We start from the raw sequence: 25,498 nt of genomic DNA on the forward strand, positions 1-25,498 counted from the left end.
ATGACAAATAAGCTTTATCTGATAGCACCATGGGGTAGATTTAGAAGTGATAACTTATGAGTTAGTGAAACTATAATGTTCTATTAGTTCTTGTTTCTGACTTGTGGAAGTCCGAGTTGACTGAGGAGGGTCAAAACCAATGGCAGGTGGATTATCAATATCACCAAGCTTAACAGTTACAGCAGAGATGCTGTGGGAAATTAATCCGGTTTCAGTTGTTTACTGATGCTGCTTCTGGATAATTGTTGATAATGTTGTTGAATATCAGTTTCTGTTGATGAGTCAGTATACAAAAGGACATTATCATGAGACTCTTGTACAAAGGAAAGTTTGGAGTCTTTTGGACAGTGTGTCATTTTTATCACCTTCCCTATCTCTGTTGCCACCAACTTCTTCCGCCATTTCTTCTTCCATTAATATTTGATATCCAAAGTTCTCTCTAATTTCCAAACAGGTTTTGATAATGTCTTTGTGATATGTTTATTCTATCCTCTGAAATCTACAATAAAAACCTCTTGTCTCAAATCTTTCAAAACCATGGTCTATCACAACAGCATACATCATTTTTTACTTTTTAGAGGCTGTTTTGATTGCCTTCCTGAAATTGCAAAATTGAATCTTGCTGACTTGACATTATTGTTCTTGATGTTATTGAGCGGTCTTTTTCCTCAGGAGTCATCCCTTTTATTGTCCCCTTCTATCACCTTAAGAATTTATTCAAATATCTCCATTAGTATAATTATTTGTCAGCTTCCATAATATCTTGATCAATTGACTGAATTAACATAATGGTGGGTGGTAAGAACATACATATTATTTTCCCATCATTACTGACAAACTGATGGTCACCTCAGTAAGTAAGTGCATTGTCCAGATTTCATAGAATCTTCAACTCATCAGCAGAGAATTTGAGGGTATCTTCTTTGTATTTACACATTTCAAGAATGAAAGGCAAGAAAAGAACAGTTGTTAAAAATATGCTTGTTGTATCACAATTTCTTGCTATGATAATAATGCATTGGTAGCTGGTACAGTATGTCTTTCAAAATTCGCATATGTCATCATTAACTTTAAAAGGTGCATCTGTAATCATGCAACACAGTATGACGCATATTCCTTACTTGATCTTCTCCTCCAGAGCAGATGCATCAGATGCATCAACAGTCAGCAAAAGATTGCTTACATATAAGAAGTTTGTATCATAATCTCAAGCTCCCAGATTTGAACCTAACGTATATAGTAACTTGCACCAATGTCTTTTATCATAGCTTCAGATGGATCCTTTGCGAATAAAATTAGGTAAAGAGAAATAGTAAAAGCTATTAAGATGGACTCTGCCTGTTTCTGAGGAATATTAAGTCAATTACGTTATAAATGAATGAGTAAATAAGTTTGGTTGAAAATCGAAATCAAAATCAAAATCGATCAACATCAATGGAAATTGTAGCTGTAATACCAGTGCCGGTGGCATGTAAGAGAACCATCTGAACGTGGCTATTGCTAGCACCGCCCCGACTGGCTTCCGTGCCGGCGGCACATAAAAAGCACCATCCGATTGTGGCCATTACCAGCCTTGCCTGGCCTCTGTGCAGGTGGCACGTAAAAAGCACCATCCGATCGTGGTCGTTTGCCAGCCTAGCCTGGCTTCCGTGCCAGTGGCACATAAAAAGCACCCTCTACACTCTCGGAGTGGTTGGCATTAGGAAGGGCATCCAGCCATAGAACCATTGCCAAATCAGACTGGGCCTGGTGCAGCCTTCGGGCTTCCCAGACCCCAGTTGAACCGTCCAACCCATGCTAGCATGGAAAGCGGATGCTAAACGATGATTATGAAACAACTGGAATATTTACCATTGAAACTGATAGTGATTCATTTTAATTAATAAGCATATATATATATATATGTATACATTTACATGTAGAAACTCATATACACATGATGGGGCTTCCACATTTTCTGTGAACCAAATTTCTTCACAAAACATGACTCATGGTTTCAGCTTTCAGTTCCATAGAACCTGAAACCATATTGTTATGAAGCTAATTTATTAACTATACTGTCATGTCTGCATCATCTTTCTCTCTCTCTCTCTCTCTCTCACTATCTCTCTCTCTCTTGCTCTCTCTCTCTCTCTCTTTCATTCTTTCTTTTTCTCTTTCTCTCTCTCTCACTCACACACACACTCACATTCATATTAATGCCTGTTTTTGTGTCTCATTCATCATCATCATCATCATCGTTTAACGTCCGCTTTCCATGCTAGCATGGGTTGGACAGTTCAACTGGGGTCTGGCATACAGAAATAATAAAATAGTCAAGCATTAATCGAAAGATTACTCAATATATTTATGTAGAGTATCATATTCTATCTTAACAAGGTAAAGATCGACAGTTTTGGCTCAATTATGTAATGTTTTTTTTGGTTTTCCAAGATTATATAATTCTTGCTTTATGTTGTGGGTGAAGCACAGTGGTTTCAAAGTATGTATAGGTTAATAGTGGGGTTTTTTGTGTCATATAAAGTAACATCATTATTTTAATTGGGTAAGTAGAAATAAATTTTGGGGGGAAAGAACAAACAGTAGAATAAGGAGGAAGAGAAAAGTAAAGGGAGTAGTAAACATGTATGGAAGATACTGTTCTGGTTGAGTGCCTTTCTTTATTTCAAATTACATAGCTATCATCTGCTAAAATTAGTTATGTATAGTATAGGAAATTAAGAAATGTGTTTATATTCTTGTGTGGGTTCTCTCAAACATGTATGTAAACATAGGTGTTAGTGGTTAGATTTGTATGGCATGACAAGAAACATCAAGTTTTGTGGTTTGTGTTGAACGGTCAACCGATACAGGTATGTTTACGTCCACGTAACTTAGTGGTTCGGCAAAAGAGACCAATAGAATAAGTACTAGGCTTACAAAGAATAAGTCCTGGGGTCGATTTGCTCAACTAAAGGCAGTGCTCCAGCATGGCCACAGTCAAATGACTGAAACAAGTAAAAGAGTAAAAGAGTTATACTGTGGGTGAAGCGCAGGTTATTTACGGAGATTACACCATTGACACAAGCAAAATGTATAGTTGGGTGAAGAAGTTTAAAGAAGAGAGCATTGTCTATATAAAACAAAGCAGCTTTCCTGCATCCTAGTTTTGAATGACATCCTTTATTACTTCAATGACTCAACATCTAGAATATACAGGAGTGGTGAAAGAGGACACCCTCAATGGAACAACTATGTGGAATGACCAGTGAGCAGACGCTACTCTTCAGTGAAGCTATCCTGCTTATGAAATGAGAACAGAAGGAACAGAAGCTATTGTAGTAATAGTAGATAAGGTTATATAGCTACATGGCAGCCTTCTTACTTTCTCATCAGTAGTATTTTTAATTGTGTGAAACTAAATTCTGAAATACCAATTAAGTTTCCAGACACATCATTTAACATGCACCTACTTATATTTATTATGTTAATATAAATGACTCTTTATCTCAGTTTCATGCTGTCTCTTTTTCTGATAGATATCTCAATTGCATTTTCATACGAAATCTTAATACTTTTAATTATAAGAATTCAATACTTTTTCTGTAGAAATGATAGACATATTAAAATTCAGTGTGCTTTGTTTCTAACCGAAAAGTTCAGTAGGAATCAATGGAAGTTTTTTTAACATTTTATGCTACAGAGTTAGCAACAGGATAATCTATATTTCCCAAACTCATAAAATGAAAAGAAAGAATTATCATTTACCATTCATTTGCTTTAGTGATTTGTTGCATGTTTAATATCTTTTATTCATAGCTTTTTTTTTTATTACAAAAATCTAATCAGCAACAGATTTCTAAAAAATAGCAGGAAAATAATTATGAATTTTCCTGTATTTTGTTCATCAGTATTATTATTATCATTATTATTATTATTATCATTATTATTATTATTATTATTGAGTGAGAGAGCAGTGCATGCCATCAAAGTAACACTGGGGTAAAATATACAAAGCCCAGTATACCCATCATGACTACCTGTCTGATAAGGGTACACTAGGGACATGCTCAACTGGTTAAGGTTAAACAACTGAGAAGTAAATCTGTGGCATTGAGCAGAATATTTGCTGTAGCCCTTCTTTTATACCAAGACAAAACAATGTACATATTATTATTATTATTATTATTATTATTATTATTATTATTATCATTATTATGTTTTTTTCTTCTTCCTTAAAATTTTCTTCCGTTTCTCACCGAGTGTTTTCCATACACCTAGGGCAGAGAAGCCCAATTATTATCATTATTATTATTATTATTATTATTATTATTATTATTATTATTATTTTTGGTGTCATTTGTTTTGTTGTGTTTCTAAATCAGTAATCAAGGGGTTCTTGATAATTCAATTGAATGTATTTCAATAGTAATATGGAACAAGTGGGAATGCATATATCTTTTTGCTTTGATTTGATAACAAAATTTACTGTTTTGCAATAACTCAAAATTTCAGTGGAAACTTCTGGTTAGTTTTGCCAAATATTTCTTCATTGAGATGGTGAGCTATGAAGGTGCTCTCTTTTGCAAAGAATTTTTCTTCTAGAAACTGTAACTGGCACTTAAATTGCGATTCTGTGTTTCTAGTTAGTGTACCTAGAACTAATGATCGCAGGGAGATACTACATTTTAGAGATTAATCTTTCTCTAAGATAATAATGATTGACATATTTCTGCTGTGTTGGCATCTTCCTTAAACATTCAAATAATTTTTGTATCTTGTTTGAAAGACCATCAAACAGTATAGAATTTATTCCATATATTTTTTTATTCATTTTCTTTTTCTTTTTAATTTTCCCTGCCCACTTTTATGTTTGTATACTCATCAGTCCATTGTTGCAAATTATTTTCAATATCTAAATCTTTCAATGCTGTGACGCTCATCAACACATGCTACATATTATAGCTAAATCTCTATATCTATAAACAGCAAAATGTCTGTGTATCTGTGTGTCCTTTATATAAATCCACAGTTTTTCACGTAAAAGGCTCACATTTTCTATGGGCTTTCAAAACTGTCTTAGTGGTGTCGTGAAGATCTTTTCATTTCTCCAGTCACCCCAGAAAGCCATTAAAAAAATCGATAAACCGACACCTTATGCCCATAAGTTATGGGCATATGGGCATTGCCGAAGTCCAATGAATATTAATTACTCTCATAAAAAGCTCCAACTTGCTCATAAACAACTAAACTGGCCCAGGCTGAAATGTGATAAGAAACTTAGCTCTTGATTTAGAGAGAAATTTTTACTGTGACCCGGCAATGAGCAACAAGCACTAGCATAAGACCCGGCAATGCACAAACAGGTTACCCTGTAGCTCACAAGGTGAAAGAGAGCCCACCTGACTGAAAGATTTGAAGTTAAAAACAATGGAAGAAATAGTTTTATTGTTGTTTGAGGATGATGGTGGAGAGAGTAACAGATGGAACAATGTTGATGAGGAATAATGGATGAGACATGGAAAAGGGGAAGAGAAAATGTAATACTTGAGTCAGTGGGAAAGTGGGGTAACAAAATAGCAAGGGTGATGGGATGGGTTGGCCAGTGTCTCCCAAATCATATCATCTTCATCATCATTTAATGTCTGCTTTCCATGCTGGCATGGGTTAGACGGTTTGACTGAAACTGGTAACCTGGAGAGCTGCACCTGGTTCCAGTCTGACTTGGCAGAGTTTCTACAGCTGGATGCCCTTCCTAATGCCAACCACTCCTAGAGAGTAATGGATGCTTTTTACATGCCACTAGCACAGGTGCCACTTATGTGATACCTGCATCGGCCACAACTATGATTTCACCACCTTGCTTGATGAGTCTTCTCAATCATGGTAAATTACCAAAGGTCTCGGTCACTCATCACCTCTGTGAGGCCCAACATCCAAGGGTGTTTTTTATGTGCCACTGGCATAAGATACCTGTTGCATGACATGGCATCAGCCCCGATTATAGTTTCACTTGGCTTCATGGGTCTTCTCAACAATGGTATATCGCCGAAAGTTTCCGTCATTTGTCATTGCCTCTGTGAGGTCAAACATTCGAAGATCATGCTTCACCACCTGGTCCCATGTCTTTCACAGGTTCCTTTCACAGTTAGAGATCAGCATATTTTTACACAGCTGTTCTCTATATGCATCGCATAACCACACCCGCACACTCATCTCCCTTATACACTATGTCTGATGCCTTTTATGCCCAGCTTTTCTCTCAAGATGCTTACAGTTTGTTGTATATACACACTGACATTTTATATCCAACAAAGCATACAAGCTTCATTTCTTTCAATTCTACACATATCCTCAGCAATCACAGCCCATGTTTCATGGCCATGAGCCAGTGCTCTTGCACATCATATATATATATTGTCCAACCCATGCTAGCATGGAAAACGGACATTAAACAGTGATGACGATGAGGATGATGATATATATATATATATATATATATATATATATATATATATATATATCCTCATCATCATCATTTTCCACCTGCTTTTCATGTCTGCATGGGTTGAATGGTTCCTCAGGAACTGAGTTATTTTTTATTGAAGTTATTCAAGTATATTGTTGATAGAGGGGGGTAAGATAGAGACTAATAGAGACAGTGTTAGGGAAATGGTCCGGGGAGAAAAAAATGCAACGTCAGATGAAGTGAGAGAAAGTCAGAAAGTGATATGAATGATGGGGGTGGATTGAGCAGGAAATGCATTGCTACCCATGTTAGGAGAGGAGAAGAGGGGGTGCATGAAAGAGAAATAAGATGATGATGGATACAATGACAAAGATCCAGAGTATGTCCTCAAGGTAACATATCTAAAAGAGCATGGTAACAGAGGAATCGGGGAAGGTGAGAATGAGAGCAAGAGAGATATAAGTAGACTGGCACAGGTATGGCTATGTGGTTCATTAGTTCATTTCAAAACCGTATGGGTTAGGATTCATTACCACTGCATAGATATATTTGGCTGCTATCCTCTACTATAATCACAGGTTGACCAATACATTGTAGGTGAGATTTAGTAGAAAGAAACTGGTAGAAGCCCATAGTATGTGTGTGTGTCTATATTTATGCATGTGTGTGTGTGTGCATGCATGTGTTTGGATATTGTCCTTGCCCAGACATAAGTATGTTAATTGTAAACAAAAGTCACTATCATACAAATGGTGTGAGTTGTTTACAATCCTCTAGAAAAGCATGTATGACTATTGAGCTGTTCCTTGTTTGAAGGACAGGACAAAACATCACCTTATTTGCAAACAGGTGAGGGTTGATGATAGGATAAGCTTTTGCCTGGAGAAAAATTTGCTTCAACATGAGCAAGAATTAAAATGATGATGATTATATATATGTATCATCTAAAATGTCTGTACTTTATTTCTTGTAAATTCTGTGGTTGCTTTAATTACCTCAAGATTAATTAAATTTGTTGTATTTTCATTAAAATTTAATTCTTGGATAGTCATAAAATTTTGATTCCATTTGACTGAGTCTAAGGTCATTCCCTGCTGGATAAGTCTGTAGTAGAAGAAAATGACTTCAAAGTGCTTTTATTATTCTATTATCAGTTTGGAAGATGAGAAACTCGTCACCTCTGCGGGACATAAATTTGAAATTTTATTGGACTCTGATGTATTGAATACATTTTTACACTTTATTGTATAAAAGAATATTTTCTTACTGTTTTAATTTTAAAATCTAAAAATTATTTAATTTCTTTTGCTTAGATATTCCGCTGTGAGGAAGAGGGATGTCGTTATACTTGTATCCGTCGTATGAGTCTGATTCAGCACAAGTCCAAGCATGTCAAGGAAAAGCAATATTCCTGTGAGTACTGTGGAAAAAGGATGAAAACAGCAGTGTAAGTATATCAGTAATGTTTCTAATTATCTGTTATCATAGTATTCACTCTCTTTCCTTTTCACCCTCTTTTTTATTTATTTATGTTTAGTATCTTGCATTCTCTTTATTGCTGATGCTTCTTTCTGAACTCTTCTTTCAGATTTCAAACTTCAACTGTTATTTTCCCATTAATTCAATGATGATGTCTTATTTAGATTTTATTTATTTATTTTTATTTATTCGTTTTTTTTAAAATATTTATTGTACTATGTATCCATCAGTGCCGTAGTCAGTGCGGTGGGCACATGACAAACACCATCCGATCGTGGCCGTTCACCAGCCTCATCTGGCACCTGTGTCGGTGGCACATAAAAACACCATCCGAAGACCCGGCAAGACTAGTCAGGCCATAACCCATGGCCCCTACCTGGGACGTAGTCAGTCCACCTGTGCATACCTTCCTTCTTGTGACACTTGTGAAGACCTGTTGAGGCAAGTGAAAATCAAATCAAATCAAATCAAAACAAATCAAATAGATGAACATCAATGGAATTGTATCTTTGTGGTACCAGTGCCGGTGGCACGTGGCACATAAGAAAAACCATCCGAACGTGGCCGTAGCCAGTACCGCATCGACTGGCCTCCGTGCTGTGGGCACGTAACAAGCACCATCCGATCGTGGCCGTTTGCCAGCCTCATCTGGCTCCTGTGTCGGTGGCACATAAAACACCATCCGAGCGTGGCCGTCTGCCAGCCTCGTCTGGCACCTGTGTCGGTGGCACATAAAAACACCATCCGAGCGTGGCCGTCTGCCAGCCTCGTCTGGCACCTGTGTCGGTGGCACATAAAAAACACCATCCGAGCGTGGCCGTCTGCCAGCCTCGTCTGGCACCTGTGTCGGTGGCACATAAAAAACACCATCCGAGCGTGGCCGTTTGTCAGCCTCGTCTGGCACCTGTGTCGGTGGCACATAAAATCACCCACTACACTCTCGGAGTGGTTGGCGTTAGGAAGGGCATCCAGCTGTAGAAACACTGCCAGATCTGACTGGACTGGTGCAGCTTTCGGGCTCCCCAGACCCCAGTTGAACCGTCCAACCCATGCTAGCATGGAAAGCGGACGTTAAATGATGATGATGATGATGATGATGATGATGATGTATTAAATAGTTGTGCTTACTCATCATGGGATCCTTTTTGAGGGAGTATTTTACACCTGATGTCATTCATATACCTACCTGTTTTGTTACCTTGTATGACAAGCAGAAATAAAATGTATTTATTCTAACTTGAGATTCACATAATGAGAAGGCAAATAGGTAGAAGAAATGCACAGAAGTAAAAGATATGAAGGTTAATAATGGTAAGATGGTGATGGCAAGTGGTAAAGAATGTAATGTGATAGAAAGAATAAGGAAGTAGTTATGTGCAGTATGCAGAAAGGGTATTGCAGTACAATCTATTAGATGCACAGAATTCATTGGCTGGGAGGCATTGGAAATGTAGTAGAGAGAAAGTTAGTAACTAACATGGATCTAATTTTAACTGTAAGATGTCTAAAGAAGTAATGGCAAGTGAAGGGAGAGTGGATCTGGATTTTAGAAATAGGAAGATGGAATGTTTATAAATATTTCTTACCTAGGATGTTGTTGAATGGAGTAGGTGGATCAAATTTAGTAATGGTAGAAAGAGCAATGTGCATATAAGGTTTTTCAAGGCTGAATGATTTGTTAATGGGAAGTATCACATGCTTGTGAAATCTATAGCTTAAGGTAGTGAAACAAGAATATTAAACAGTAGGGTTGGTTGGAAAGAATAGAAATGAGAATAGTTTGATGGAGGAATAGAATATTATGGAAAGAAAGGAAGACAAACAATGACTTGCAGAGAATGACAGGAATAAAGCTAGTGATAGTTGTTTTGAAGAAAAATGGGATGAAAAAATGTGCTGAAGGAGGATGAAGTAACTGAGAGAGTGCAATGATGGAAATTAATGTGGAAGGAAGAAGAGGAAGGAGGAAACTGTGAACGGTATAGAAAAAGAAATTATGGAGAAGGAAATATCAATAAAAGGACTGGTAAAAGGGGATGTAAAGAATAAAGCAAAATGGGAAAGACTGACATGGGGCCTCTGCAAGGTGAGCATTTGCTTTAACAGAGACAATAGCCTCAAACCATTTATTGTTGTTGTAGTGTTTACCAAGATACTTTACTCAGCTAAAATATCAATGATGTTTTGCATTTTTCATTTTCATTTTGTCTGTGTTAGTTACTTTTTACAAGTTATGACTATTAAAGCTACAAAGATGCCAATTCATCATACCTGTTATTCACCTTTTCAATTTTCCTTTTTGTAATTAGAATGCTAAGCACTTCTTATTTGTTAATTTAGCTACAAGAGAAGTGAATAGCACCCTTGACTTTTGCAGGTGTTCACAGACTGGTAAAGTTACTGTACATTAATAACAGTTTACATATAGTAATAAGAACAAGCTTAATCATAATTTCAAGTTAATTATCTATATTAATAAATGTGAAATTATGAGTGTGTCTGCATGGCTTCCTGGCTTATAGACAAAGGAGATAACTCTCTCTCACAAAAAAACCCACAAGTACAGACCCTCTCAACCAAAAAATGCAATGTATACATACAAATATTTATACCAATAAATGCAAATATCTATACCTGTGTCTACATCACTTCTTGACTAATAGACTCAAACTCCAAGGCTGAGTCTATACAAATGGTTATAATCTGGAATCAGGGTAACCCAGAGAGTGTCTCTATGCTACTTTGGTCCACCAATCTGTGGCCCAAATTCAGCCCACCTTATAACACCTTTAGGTCTTACAGCTGGCAAAATGTGAACAAACAAGTGTAACAGAGCAAGCAGCAGAATATTGATTGGAAAATACAATACCTGACTTAATCAAAAATCAGCAGACATGCAGCGAGAATAATTAACATTTTTGTACTCCATTAACTTTTATTCAGTGTAGTAAAGAACTTTTTGTGTTAGGTTGGGGTAAGATGCCACTGAGTTATTGTTGTAAATCAAATCCTTTCCCTTTAAATGAAGTCCATATAACATGAAATAATAGCACATTTCCTCATATTTAGTGTATTCTCCAAAAAGAAAAATGTTCTTTTATATAATGAGTCAAGCAGGTATTAGAAGTCAAATTAAAATGGGCAAACAGTCAAAATTTTATTTTTCATTGAAATGACATTTGGAATGTTGTACATATCAATATAAGGGAAGAAAAATGGCAAAGATTAATAGTGAGGAGAAATGGTATTCTGAAAAGGAAGTGAAAAATGCCAGAATAGCAAAAACATATGGGTTCCCGCAAAAAGATCCTGAGCAGATCTGGTTAAAAAAGATCCTGTGAAGATCTGGTTAAAAATGATTCTGTGAAGATCTGGTTAAAAATGATTCTGTGAAGATCTGGTTAAAAAAGATCCTGTGAAGATCTGGTTAAAAAAGTCCCCATGAAGAGCTGGTTAAAAAAAGATCCTGTGAAGATCTCACTAAAAAAAAACCTGTGAAATTTTGGCTTAACATGACCTGGTGAAGTTTTTTTATTGGACAAATAACAAAAGGTCTGCATTACTAAGTTTTGATTTGATAAATTTTTGCATGAAAAATCTTATTTATTCAAATAAAGAATTAATGATGTTGTGACATGTCTTCCTTTTTATAGGTTCTTAAATTTTTACAATCTTTAGGCTGAAGGTTCAGTAACCCTATGTTGAAGCTAGACTAAAAGTCTTCCTGGAAGGTGGCTTCTTGGCTGATATTTTTAAAATACACTTTGTTTTCAGTTGTCTATTAATTATTTATTTTATATCACATGGTTAATATTATGAGTCTTCTCTCTTTTAACAATATAGATTAAAATAAGATCTCTTATTTCCATTGAAATTCCATGTTCCTTACAATACTTTTATGAAATGTTTTTTGAATAGTAGAATGAGGGATGGTGTAAGTAGCAAAAGAAAAAGAATGTTAAATGTTTAATCAAATTACAATCATATGATCCATTTGAAGCAACAGTCTTTTTCCAATGGTTTCTAATATAATATACCTTCTCAATAAAATTCTTTAAGTTGAACAGTTACAAATCCAGTAAAAGGACTTATTTTTTTTAGTATTGAATCTTTTATTATGGATATAAACTCATAATACTTGGAACATTGATGATCTACTGACAAAGTGTCAGGTGGATATGGAACAATACTGCAACATATTCCAACTTTCTAAGCTTTAGTGTTATCAACTGAAAAGTGTAGTGTCTGGCATGATCATTGGTATAATATTGGTTGTTTCCTATTGACCAATACAAGCTGTTTGAGAGCTAATTGTGAATGCCTTTGTGTAATCAATTGGCAGTGTAACCGGGCTTTAATTATCACCTCAAATTCCCAAAATGAGAAATTGACAATTCCTCATGTCCACCAAGCTATAACTATAAACTTTTTTATTTGGGAAGCAGGTGCGTTGGGGACAGTAGCATAAATTTCTTCAGACATCTTTCTGTCATTTTATAATACCACTTTCCATCACAGGTCATGATATATTTCAAAATCAGATCCCTGTTACAGCGAATGACAAGCATTGTATAGATCTGAAGATGATTATGATTTCATTCAGTTCATCTTGGATCTATTTCTGCAACTTTTTAAATCTTTCAAATTGCCTTGAGATACTTTAACGTGGGTACTGTAAAAGTGCCAGAGTCTTTAGCAAGTGCTTCAATCATTGTTCTTGAATCATTTTCCATTTCTTTTGCCAAGTCTGCATCATTAAGTACAGGTTTAGGCTTCCCTTGTTTCCAGAACTAAACTTGCTAAGCAAATGTGGAACAGTTTACACTGTTCTCTCCAAACACTCTACCAATGTTGGCACCTTGAGTAGATTTATACCCTAATTTAAACTCATATATGAAAATTATTGTAAATTCTTCAGTAGGCGCTACTGCTGTTAGGAACCCAAAAACTTTCAATGATAGCATAATTAATGCCATTGATCATGATGAATGTTTCATAATTAGTGTCATTCAACATAATGTAAAAAAAAAAGACATTTCAGGAATAACAACCCTTCAAGGAGACAATTTTCTCCCCAGTCCTAACTTTTAAGTACTTTCTATTTGAAGCACTTTCATTATTCAGTTTTCTTTCTTTTGTGACACCACTATCGGTAGCATTGAAGGGCACTGAACCTAACTATAAAATTTTAATTCTATTTACAACTTTGTACTATGATTAAATTTTTTATTAGCTCTTCTAAAAATTTTATGCATTTATCCAACATTCTACTTTTCTAAAAGTTTGGATTTCATTTCACCCTTACGTGTTGTATAAATTGAAGGAAACCACATTACTTAGTTTTCTTTTGGTCGTGTTTTTAAGTTTTTTTTCAGAACAGTGAAAAAAAAAATATTTCCAAAAACTTTGTTAATTTCAGGATAAATGAAACAAGTCCTTGGAGATCATGCTTTAAAATATTGTTAGTCATTCACCAATAACTATTACGACACAATCAGATCACATTTGTAATATTCTGATTTTGTTCTACAGTTTTTTTTATGAGTTTTACGTATCTAATATGAACATTTCTATTACATTAGTGTCATTTCTTGTATGTATTTAATTCAAATATTTCTGTGTATTTTCTCAATTAATTTGTCAATAGTAATTTATCTTTATATAACAAAGCAAATAAATTACTATAAATTAGTTTGAAAAGGATCTAATTTGTAATTTAATTTTAGAATGTTATTTCTGTTTAAATTGAACTGTTATTTCTTGCTATTTAATTTGTTAATACTGAAACAAAACAATGTGAATCAATTGACAATGGCCACATTCTCTTTTTTTTTATCTTAAGTTTGCCTTTGTTGCACAGTCCTAGAATCATAAGCTTATTATTGGATTCAAAGTTAGAGAATATCATTAAAGAAATATTTCAGAATTATGTAATTTTTAATTAACCTTTTTTATTATTATGTTACCCATTAATTACATCAGCTCTTACATAAAAAAAAAACGTTTCTTTCCTTTCTATTAATAACTTATTATTTTAAGCATCTCTTTATCCAAGTAAACTTGAATTACAATATTTCATAAATATGAATTGAATTAGCAGAGTTAATTAGAAATTTTTGTAGAAGTTGATTGAATAATTTCATCCATATTAATTAAAATGGTATTGAATTTTACAAGCATATCTATATTAAAGTAATGAAATATTCTTAAGTATAATTTTCTTTATTTGCAGAACCTTACGGAAACATGTCAGTAAAATTCACTTGAATATCCGTCCGTATTTGTGTCAAATGTGCGCTCAAGCATTTGGTGAGGATAGTGAGCTCCAATCTCATATCAAACAAAGACATACTTCTCATGATGAAAAAGATTTCTTTTGTCAGTTTTGTCCTTACGCTACTTCCAATAAGTACTCATATCAGAGTAAGTATATTTCTTCCAAACAATTTTTATCATTGCATTTAATCATTCATTTTACTCTTCTGCAAGTACTACATCATCCCTGCCAAAGTAAGATATTATTATTTATTGTATTTAATAATTATAATTTATTGACCTTATGTTCATTTCAATTGTTGAATATGCAGAGCTTAATATTCTAGCTTTAATTTTTGATCACTCAGTGTCTTTAGTACAAGAGAAGTAAAAAATAAGCTTTTCAAAAGCCAAATTTAAAACTTGATTTTCACTCCTTTTATTTGTAGCATTTGCTTTTTAGTTAATATTGGTTCTTTTGAAATAACTTAGAATATATCAAAACTGAGTTTCCTTAATTTACATATACTCTAGTACTAAATAGGAAGTCATGTAAATAAATCCAAACATGGTTCATGTTCCAGGGGTAGCCTTCAACTTTCCCCATCCAAGGGTTATTTTTTAGCCCAATATTTTACACACTATTATTTATAGCTTTATTTAGTTCATGTTCCACCATCAATAACACATTATTTAGAAACCTAGTATTCTGATTTCCATCTGTTTCCATTTTCCTGTCTTGTTATTTGTTTCTCCATAATCTTCTGACAGTGACTTTTAGTGCAATGCATTTTACTTCTGAAACATATTAGCAAACATTTCACTGAATTCCATCTATTATCCTAGCACCATTTTTCTTGTTACTTTTGTCACTTTAGAATTATAAATGACAAAACATAATCTGTTTCTATAATACTCTGGTTCTTTGCTTAGTTTCATTTTGTTTTGGATTATTTTTTACTCTTAAAGACTTTTGTATACTTCGAATAATGGGTTTGCAATCTAACAGGATTGGTCATCTTTCGTAGTTTTATGGTCACCAGCATCTTAAAACATACTATAGTCACTTCATTCTTCCTTTCAAGGTTCAATATTTTTAATTCTTTATTGAAGAATTTGATAGTTCTTTTGGGCTGCATATGTTTCATATTTTTTTTATTTCTCACAAAATATTTCTCCATATTGAATTTTTTTGAATAGAACCTCCCTATTACAATGATATTTTTAATATAGATGTATACAGGTCTTCTCTGACATATACAGGTCTCTGGTCAGAAAAATATTTTAAAAATAATATTTGTTGGTCTTTCATAAAATTAGTATACATAAAGTAATGACGTATGCAGGTCTTTCATCAGAAAAGAAGCCTTAAAATAACGTCATCTTTGATCAGATAAAAATGCTTAAAATAAAGACAAATACAGGGGTTTAATCATGAATTTAAGATTTATATTTCCAAGTTGATGTCCCATTATAAAGTATTTCAGAGTATTTCATTAAAAGAAAAAAACAATCAGTGCAGAAAATTCCAAACTCCATATATCCAAGTCCAAGGTCTATTTGAACAAAATGCTTAAAAGCCATTAGGAATAATAGTATCTGTTGTTCTATAAAATAAAATCATTGGTAAATTATTACAACAGCAAAACTGATCACTAGAAACAAAAAGCAAAACTGTAATGAAATTAATGACCAGCAAATGAGGATGATTAAGATGATTTTACTCAAGCTAATAAGGAAAGGAATTAACATATATCTAGGCACATAGGTTTTGTAATTTATTACAAAGAAAATATTTTTCAATGACACGAAAAATTTACTTGGTTAATCTTGAAAAGTTATTTCATAATAGAGTAGCTCTATTTGCAGAAAAAACTTACAGTACTAATATAAGTATTATCAGATAACTGTTAAATATTGCTGTCATCATCATTATTGGCAATATTTTAACATACGTCATTCCATTAGTTTGCAATCAAACAGATTTTCTTGCAACATGTTTTAATATCTCCACGTTTTATTCGGATTTACCTACTATACCATAGTTATCCATCACTAGGTCACAATGTTTTTTTTTTCCTTTTCTTATCTATATAAGACAATTTAATGTAATTTAATGGGTAAAGAAAACTGTAGGATGAAATAAATTTCGTATGAAGATTTCATTACTAAAGAAACTAGACTAAAGTATGATTGTTACTGGTAATATATTCAATACAATATTTAACTTAGTATTCTCCAAAGATCTTGTCTTTATTTCCAGCTTTCCATCCCAGATTTTAAATCCATATTGTGTGTTCTTATTCAGACATCTCATATAAAGAAAATCAAAAGTAATTAAAATCTTACAGTAACAGACGGATGTTTATATTTAAGATAAGATATTACAATGAAAATGAAAATAATATCTGTGCATAAGGAATAGTTGGGAATTCAGGATAAGTAAAACTTGTAAGGAAATATAGTTGCTGCTGTTATTTAGTCCCAGGTCAGCTGTGATAGAACATACTTACAATCAAAAGCATTCTAATCTGAACAAACCCGTATTTTCGGATAGTGTATCATGCACAAATTATGTAGCATACCTTTCCTTTTTTAAATGATGGTAGCCCATGATTTTGCAAGATACTTGGCTACTAATTTTGCTGGTCAAACAACCATGTAGAGTCTCCTTCTCTAGCTCAAAGAAAGTTAGTTTAGAGAAGCTAAATAGAGTATTACGATTTGCTGAAAAATTAATAAACTGATAAATAAACATGACTGTCCTAAGATAGATCATATATGTTGTCCTTAATCATCATCATCATTATCATTGTTGGTATTTTAACATATATCATTTCATGGACCTGCAATCTAGTATATTCACTTGCATCATATTCTAATGTTTCTACGTTTTAAATAACTATTTTTATCTAGTTTTCAGAAATCTTTCTGCATATCAGTTATATCCCATTACCATATCATAGCAATATTCTTCTTTATCAATCGTTCATTTAATTGTTGGTGTCTCTTTTACATACATCAATTAATGCCTCTTAAACCTTCTTATAAACTTACAATGCTGATTTCATGAGTATTTCTGAAGGGATTTCCTAATCACATTTCATTACCATATAAGTTCATAAATGGTATAGTCTCAGTCCCTAAACTTCTAGAAATGAAACCATATCAACTTCATTAAGAACAGCTGCAACAGCAGTGTGTGTTAAATCATCATGTATTACTTCTAATGGCATGTATGAAATTAGTCTCCTAACCTATAGTCATCACTTGAACACTCTGTATTCATTACATACACCTATCTGATGGTTTCTCAAAATGACATTTCATTTTAAAATATATTTCACATATTTTTTCAGAATGTGTATATATTTAATTCTCATTTCTAAATTAAATCAGAATATCTTGAATTAAAGCAATTTTAGAATTGCAATTTTAGGAGTAATGATAATTTGCATTTGAAATAATTCATGAATAATTTATTCATATAATCATTTTATAAGTAATACAGTTCATTTTATTTTCTGAAAAGTATTTGAATTTGAATGACAAATGAGATTTCATGTTTCAATTAAAATGAAAGTTACGTTGTGACAAAATTAAACATTTCATATGTTAAAATATTGTAATTTGTTTTTAAATTTTGAATTCATAAAAAGAAATCTTTAATAAAACTTTTCATTTTTTATTTTTTATTTTTATATTTCTTTATTTCATGTCTTTTGATTCCGTATGCTTATTCCTTTCTAAACCATATCGTTTCAGCGCACATGTACAGAGTGCATAAAACACGAGCCCCTGGGGATAATCGAGAGGAGTTCAAGTGTCCACATTGTGATTTTGTGACTATTTTTGGGCATCGTTACCGCATCCACATGAATAGTCACAATAACATTCGCCAGTATGTTTGTGAATTTTGCAGCAAGGCTTTTGTGTCATCAAACAGTCTTCGTCGGCACAAACTCTGGTTGCATTCCTCAGAGAGTTTGTCCTGTCCATTTTGCACATATGAAACAAAAACAAAGCAAAGCTTAAGTGTTCACGTGCGTACCCAGCACACAATGAAAGGTGTGAAGCCATACATGTGTCGCTATTGCGACTTCCGGTCAGCTACTGGTGGGAATTGCCGTAAACACATCATGAATAAACATAAAGGGCTTGAAGTTGAGTATGTTAAAGACACTACTCTATTAGAAGCAGCTAAAGCTAGCCTTGATTCCATGGCCACTCAGTTCACTTCCATGTTCATGATGGATCATCCTGAAGATAGGTCAGTCAATTTCATTCAACAAAGAGATATTTCATCCATAAATTAAAAGGAAAGAAGATTTTAAAATTGTAGCAGAGTTGTAAGGTTTATCATGTTTGGCCTTTTGGTTTTCACAGAGCAAGTTAACTTGATATGTTTGCTGATCACTGTTGTTTTGTAAATAAGAATAGCATTCAGTATAAAAATAACAACACCAAAATTGGAACTTGTCATTGGCAATTTTTTGTTTTTTTTTTCATAATTAAGTATGCGTTTGTCTTAGTTTTAGCATATAAAGATAATTTTTTTATTGATTTTAATTCCATCAAATGTTACAAAAGGTTACACAAATATATCATGTTATGTCTACTACTAAGTATATTATGTATTGATATTTGTAGATGTATTGAAGAATATATATTTGTACTTTTACATTATTGTCTCAACTTTTTGTTGGTAGTTTTGTGAAGAAATTGCCTTTTGATCTCATTTATTTTTGTTTTGTTGTTGCTCTGGATGGTTATGGGAAAATATATAAATACTTTTTAAATCTTAGGCAACTATATATCATATACATACATCATATATATATATATATATATATATATGTATGTATATATCGTATCCATACATACATATATACATATATATAAGTATATATATACATATATACACACACACACACACATATATATATATATACATACTTATATATATATATACACACACACACACACACACACACACACATATATATATATACATACTTATATATATATATACACACACACACACACACACACACACACATATATATATATATATATATATATATATATATATATATATATATATATGCATGTACATGTATGTACATACATACATACATCATATATGTTGCATGCTTGATACATAACATCTTGCAACCAGATAGTAGAGAATGTGAACATTATTAAATTTTGGAGTTTATAAATGTAGCAAAAATTGACTATTGCAAAATCAAATTCTCATTATTATCTGTTTTCTTTTCTTTACTTTTTTTTTTTGTGTGTGTATTTATTAAGCTAAGCTTAATACTTACACATGAATTTTGATTGATATTGCTTCTATGTTGTTGGAATATCCACATTGTTTTGAAAATAAATTTACTATTTAGCATATAGTTTTGAGGAATATTTTATTTTCATTTAAGTCTAATAATACAATATATCTAGTAGAAATTATGGATAGTCTTTTGTTTTCTTCAGTTGATGAAATTTTGTTTTCCTTATAAAATTATTTGATTACCAAACTGTAAAAAAATAAATTTTATGGTTAAATTAATTGACTTCAATGTAGAATTATAATAGTTTCAGATATATTCTACAATCATTTTCATGACTTCCAGTTTTCCAAATTTGGAATAAAGGTACTTTAGTTTAAGATACAAATTCTTCATCAATAATTCAAAGGACATTAAAACAATTTCTACACTATCTATTTGCTTTATTTTTTTTTTTTACATGTATATTTTCAACTTTTCCTACTTTCAAACGTAAGGTATGATTTAAAATTTATAATTTTAGATGATTAATGTTAGATGAATTTTATATGCTATACAGATTAGAACAATTCTGTAAATATAATTATGGAGTATATCATACTCAAATAGAACTAATTTTTCCTTACTTTCTTTTTTTTTTTTTGTTTTGAGAAAAAGAGAACACACTACTCTTATAGTAAAATCAGTTTTGATGAACTCGTCAAGTTTATCAAATAAATATTATCATTTTATTAACTATCTATTTTCTTTCCCATTGTGCCATACAATTAATGATAATTGACAAATTTTAAGATCTGAGGATATTTCAATGTTGCTTCTTCCATCAGTTTTGAATTTTTGATTGCTGTATTGGTTTTTCAACGTAAGCTTTGTTAATACATTTGCCATAAGTAATTGATTCTTGTTTTAAGTTGTATTTTTCTGTATATTTAAGACTGTTAATTTTTATTTTATTTTACTTCATTAATGTTACAAAATAGCATTGAAACAGTGACTATTTTTTAACTTGATGTTCAATGACAAGTTCCATTTGTTAATTAGAACGAAGTTGATGCACTTCAATGTTGGAGCCATAATTTAAGAAATGGGGTGAAAATATTAAAAAAATTTCAGTTGTACATGCCACAATGCAAAGATTTTAATGCATTATAATTCAAAATATTCTTAACTGTGAACTGCACATCACTTTTAGGCCATTCCATTTGTAGTGTAACCAACACATGAAGCAACAGAAACTTTCCTACTTTTCAATATTACTAATCATTTTCTAAAGACCAGTTGATTCAAAGAATTTTAATTTCTTTCTGAATAGACTACTTAATTAAAAACTTCTCATTTTCAAAACAATAAATTTTGCATTTAACATGAATAGCTAGTATTTAATTAAGCAACATTTTATATAGAAATTGTGAAAATTGATTCAAACAGTATGTTTAATTAATGTTTATTTACATCTATCTAATAAAATAATACCCTTTTAACTGAAGACACTTTTTGATGTTCATTTATAAAATGAATAATTAACTGTGACATTTACAAACTTAATTACCAAACAATTCTCAAATAAAACTATTTTCTTTATGTCACAAAATTTCTTATTTCTCTTTACCTAAATGCCATCATAAGTAATTGTTATGGTAAAGAAAATTTTCTCTAATGGGTTTCAAGAAGTTTTGTTTTCCATTATTTATTTTAAAAGTGAATTTAAAAAGTTGTTTTGTAAAATTGTAATATTTAGATAAAATATAAATAGACCACAGTTTAATATCATTCTCTATCAGTTGTTTAATTCTCTTCATATGAATGGTAAGTATGAAGAAGATAAATATAAATTTGCTTGCAAGATTCATTTATTTTATAAATACAATAAGATATATCTGCATTGCACAGTTGGTTCTTCAATAAATAAGTTTTGATTTCTAAGAATATTTGAGGTAGAAATTCATATTTGAGGCAAAAGTTGTTTTTGTAAATCAAACTTCCAATATTACAGTAATATTAAAGCAGTAAAGGTGGCTGAGATATAAATGCTCAAGAGTGGATGCTTAGCTAATACTAATATGAAAACCCTCTATTCTGAGTTCAAATACCACTGATGTCAATTATGTCTTTTCATTCCTTTAATGTAAAGGGTTTCATGCAAGTAATACTAACCATAACCTAAATAAAAAGGGTGGTCTGCATAGATTTTCAAAATAATTACCATAGTAACCAAGTTGTATTGCAAAAACTTATATATCTGAGATTTAATTAATTAACGTCTTTAATTACAAACTCATTACAAATTCAGATGCGTCATAATTTTTCATTGTTTTATATAAAAAATTTATTAGTTAAATAAAAAAATTTGAGTTTGTATCCATAATTCAGTTTTCTGTTGAGAGAAATACATTAGTGATTTCCTATTACATCATGAGAAGTATGGTCAGTTAATTTTCAAGCAAAAATTTGGAAAAAACGAATCTAAAATAAACTTTACTTCAAATAAAGATAACTCATATAAATCATTTTAAATAAATATGATATCTACAGTCATGTAAAGGAAAGGAACTAACTAAGCATAACTCACATTCTTATTTTCCCTTTGTAAAATAACCTTGATAATCATTCAATAAAAACGTAGTTTGAACCTGTTCTTATGCAGGGGTGCGGTAACTACTAAATATTTGATTGAACAAAAATAACTAGGACTGGTAAAGTTCGATAACTATGCTGAAAAGTTTAAGGAATAGTTTCTGTTGCATATCAGGATGTTTCATAGGTATTAATGTAAAATAAGTTTATACTGCTCTATCAATTGAGAATTACATATGTCTGTGTGAGTTCACACATATATGCATATATATATATATATATATATATAAACACACATAAATACACAGAGATGCACATGCAAATGTATGTGTGTATGTGTGTGTGATTCAATACAGCTATATATATGAATATGTATATTCATGTTATCTATAATACATATACAAATAGATAAATAGATATAGATATGTATGTATGTATGTATATATGTATGTATTTATGTTTATTCATATAAGTATACATATATGTTTTGCACTTACATTACTATAACCATATAACACATTTTTAAACTTATACACAGACAGACACACACACACACACGTATATAGATAGATTGATAGATAGATAGATAGATAGATATTGAAATATCTCAAAGTACAGACATATATTGTTGACATCATAAGAATTTCATAAACTCTCATGAGAACACATCTTGAAGCACCAATATAAAGCAATAAATGATAGCATGTAAATATTGGGTTAAAAAAAATCCTTTGGACAGAAGAAGTTGAAAGTAGCTTCGACATTTATAGATTTATGTAAGTGCTTTGAGATATTCCAAAAACAATTAGTTCACATTCTCTCGAAAATTTATGAAATTCTTATGAATTCAAGAATAAATACATACATTCATACACACATGCATACATGCATATATATATATATGTATGTATGTATGTATGTATATAGATATTTTAGTTGTATTTATGTGTATAAATTCATATATATGTGCATATTCATATATATATATATATATATATATATATATATATATATATATATATACATATTATAAACATGCAGAAATGTTTTTATATACACATAATTACAAACATGTCTCTCTCACATTCTCTCTCTCTTTCTCTCTCTCACTTTCCATCTTGCCGAATGCATATATATATATATATATATATACCTGCATACATATATTAATATTAACGTTTGTTTTTAAGGCAGCAAGTGGGCAGAATCGTTAGCATGTCAGGCCTAATTCTTAGCAGCATTTTGCACATCTTCATGTTCTGAGTTCAAATTCCACTGGGGTTGACTTTGCCTTTCATCCTTTTAGGGTCGGTAAAATAAGTACCAGTATGTATGTATGTATGTATTTGTATTTATGTTTATTCATATAGGTATACATATATGTTTTGCACTTACATTACTATAACCATATAATACATTTTTAAACTTATACACAGACACACACACACACACACACACGTATATAGATAGATAGATAGATAGATATAATTGACTTATCCAATCCTCCAAAATTGCTGATCTTTTACCAAAATTTGAAATCAATATTGTTTGTTTTTAAGTTCAATTATAATAAAAATAATTTTACATTAATCTGAATACTCCATACTTTTTTAGCGTACATATTTCTTATTCTGTAACAAGGATATTGTTGACTGTGACTTCAAAGTTTCTACGAGCTAAGCCATCATCAGACTGTCTTAAAGGCTTAGATAACAAAAATTCCAAAGGTCACTATCAATACTATTATTGTTAAAGAATAATAAATATAACAGATAAATATATATGGTTAGATACAGATATTTATGTATATATATATATATATGATATGGTTGCAGTCATGTGTGTTGTGTTTAAGTATTTCATTTTTCAATGATGTGGTTTCAGATTCATTGCCATTAAAAATTAGGCAAGTGTTATCTGTTTTATAACCATGCTTGGATTTGGGAGATGCATATTGATATGAAGTCATCGTTTGTGTGTGTTTATGTACACATACACACTTAGACAAACACACATATATATATTATTGTTTTATAACAAGTTTCATACATTGAAGGAATTATCTATGCCGGTTTTAAAACATGGCTAATGTTTTCAAGCAATCTTCGGGCTCTGAGAACATGATCTGAGCCTGAAGATTACTTCAAGACACTAGGCATGTTTTAAACCTGGGTAGATGATTTCTTCAATGTATGAAACTATTAGTAGCTCATAAATATATACTGTGTACATTAAAGAGCATTTAACTCTCATCAGATGGAGTAGGGGAGACCGGGGTTAGTTGACTACATTTTTTACATTTTCACTGACAGAGCAATACTATTTAATGTGTTCTACTGCATCTTGTATTACACGCAGAAATCAACCACAGCAGAAGACTTACAAAGCTAGAGATCTCATCTGATTATTGTCTGGATTTATATTTTGTGCATTTTCCAAGACCACTTAAATGTGTCAACTTGCCCTGATACAGGGGCCAGTTGACACATATAATGGGGTATGTTGACACATGAATGCATTTTCTTTGTATATACATGTTAGTGGACAGAAACACATGATATAAGCTTGTTGCATGTGGACTTCTTATGGATAAATTCTTGTGTCGAAGATATCCAGAGAACCAGTCTTCACCTGCCATTTCTGTCTCATGCCAGGTTGGAGGGATATTACATCCATGTGCCTTTGCCATCTGAAAAGCCAATTTCCGCACATCCTTTGGAGCAAGCCCATAGTAAATTTCTGTGGCAGCTTCTAACTGATTCTCAAACTTGTCGGTGAGAACTTGCCGTGGCTTTTTGTATCCACTAAAACTGTGATCGTTGTTGTTTGCTTCAGCAGCCTTGGTGAGACAGAGATTTTAAAGGGATGCCAAATGTCCTTGAAGCTTCCCACAAGGAGATGACATGAGCTCAGACCTGTTGAATAGCCTGTTAGATTACATCCTGTGGAAGGGTTGCCCTCTCGCTTTTGCGTTTGTAGTGTCAAACCATGGCAATTGTAGATCTAGGTCTGTAAAGAGAGAGAGAGAGGGAGAAAAAAAAAAGCAATTTAGCTCATTGCATAATCCAACAGTGAAAGCAAAACGAAGCTCTGAGTGTTTACCTACTTTTTAGTTTCAAGCATGCCTGGTCACGGCATAATAACTTCATGTTTATATATTAGTGGTACAGGTTACAAAGCTGAGGCAGTATACAAGCTGTTGACTAAGTAGGTAGCAGTATGAAGATAGAATAGATTGGTATAGATAAAGATAGCTGATCTAAAACTATAGCAAGCAATACATAAGTTACTCAATGAATTGATCCAATGTACCAGACATGAATCAAATAGCAAACACTCTTAGTTAAAATGGGATAGACACAATATGTGAATCAATGTAAGCAACCTACAACAATTTTATCACAGGCCGGGGCAAGTTGACACACTGTGTCAATGTTCCCCTGTTTACATG

The 25,498-nt window shown here is 32.1% G+C and overlaps 1 protein-coding gene across 1 annotated transcript in view; it reads left to right on the plus strand.

Moving 5' to 3' along the window:
- LOC115210306 (zinc finger protein 99) overlaps window positions 1-19,004 on the plus strand; it is a 244,287-nt gene extending 225,283 nt beyond the window's left edge. Inside the window, exons 5-7 of the mRNA XM_029778829.2 lie at window positions 7,762-7,895; window positions 14,160-14,350; window positions 17,948-19,004. Coding sequence (XP_029634689.1) covers window positions 7,762-7,895; window positions 14,160-14,350; window positions 17,948-18,498 — 876 coding nt within the window. The 3' untranslated portion in view covers window positions 18,499-19,004. The remainder of the gene's footprint in view (window positions 1-7,761; window positions 7,896-14,159; window positions 14,351-17,947) is intronic.
- The last annotated feature ends 6,494 nt before the right edge of the window (window positions 19,005-25,498 follow it).

This window comes from Octopus sinensis, linkage group LG4 (genome assembly GCF_006345805.1).
Source record: "Octopus sinensis linkage group LG4, ASM634580v1, whole genome shotgun sequence".
Taxonomy (NCBI): domain Eukaryota; kingdom Metazoa; phylum Mollusca; class Cephalopoda; order Octopoda; family Octopodidae; genus Octopus; species Octopus sinensis.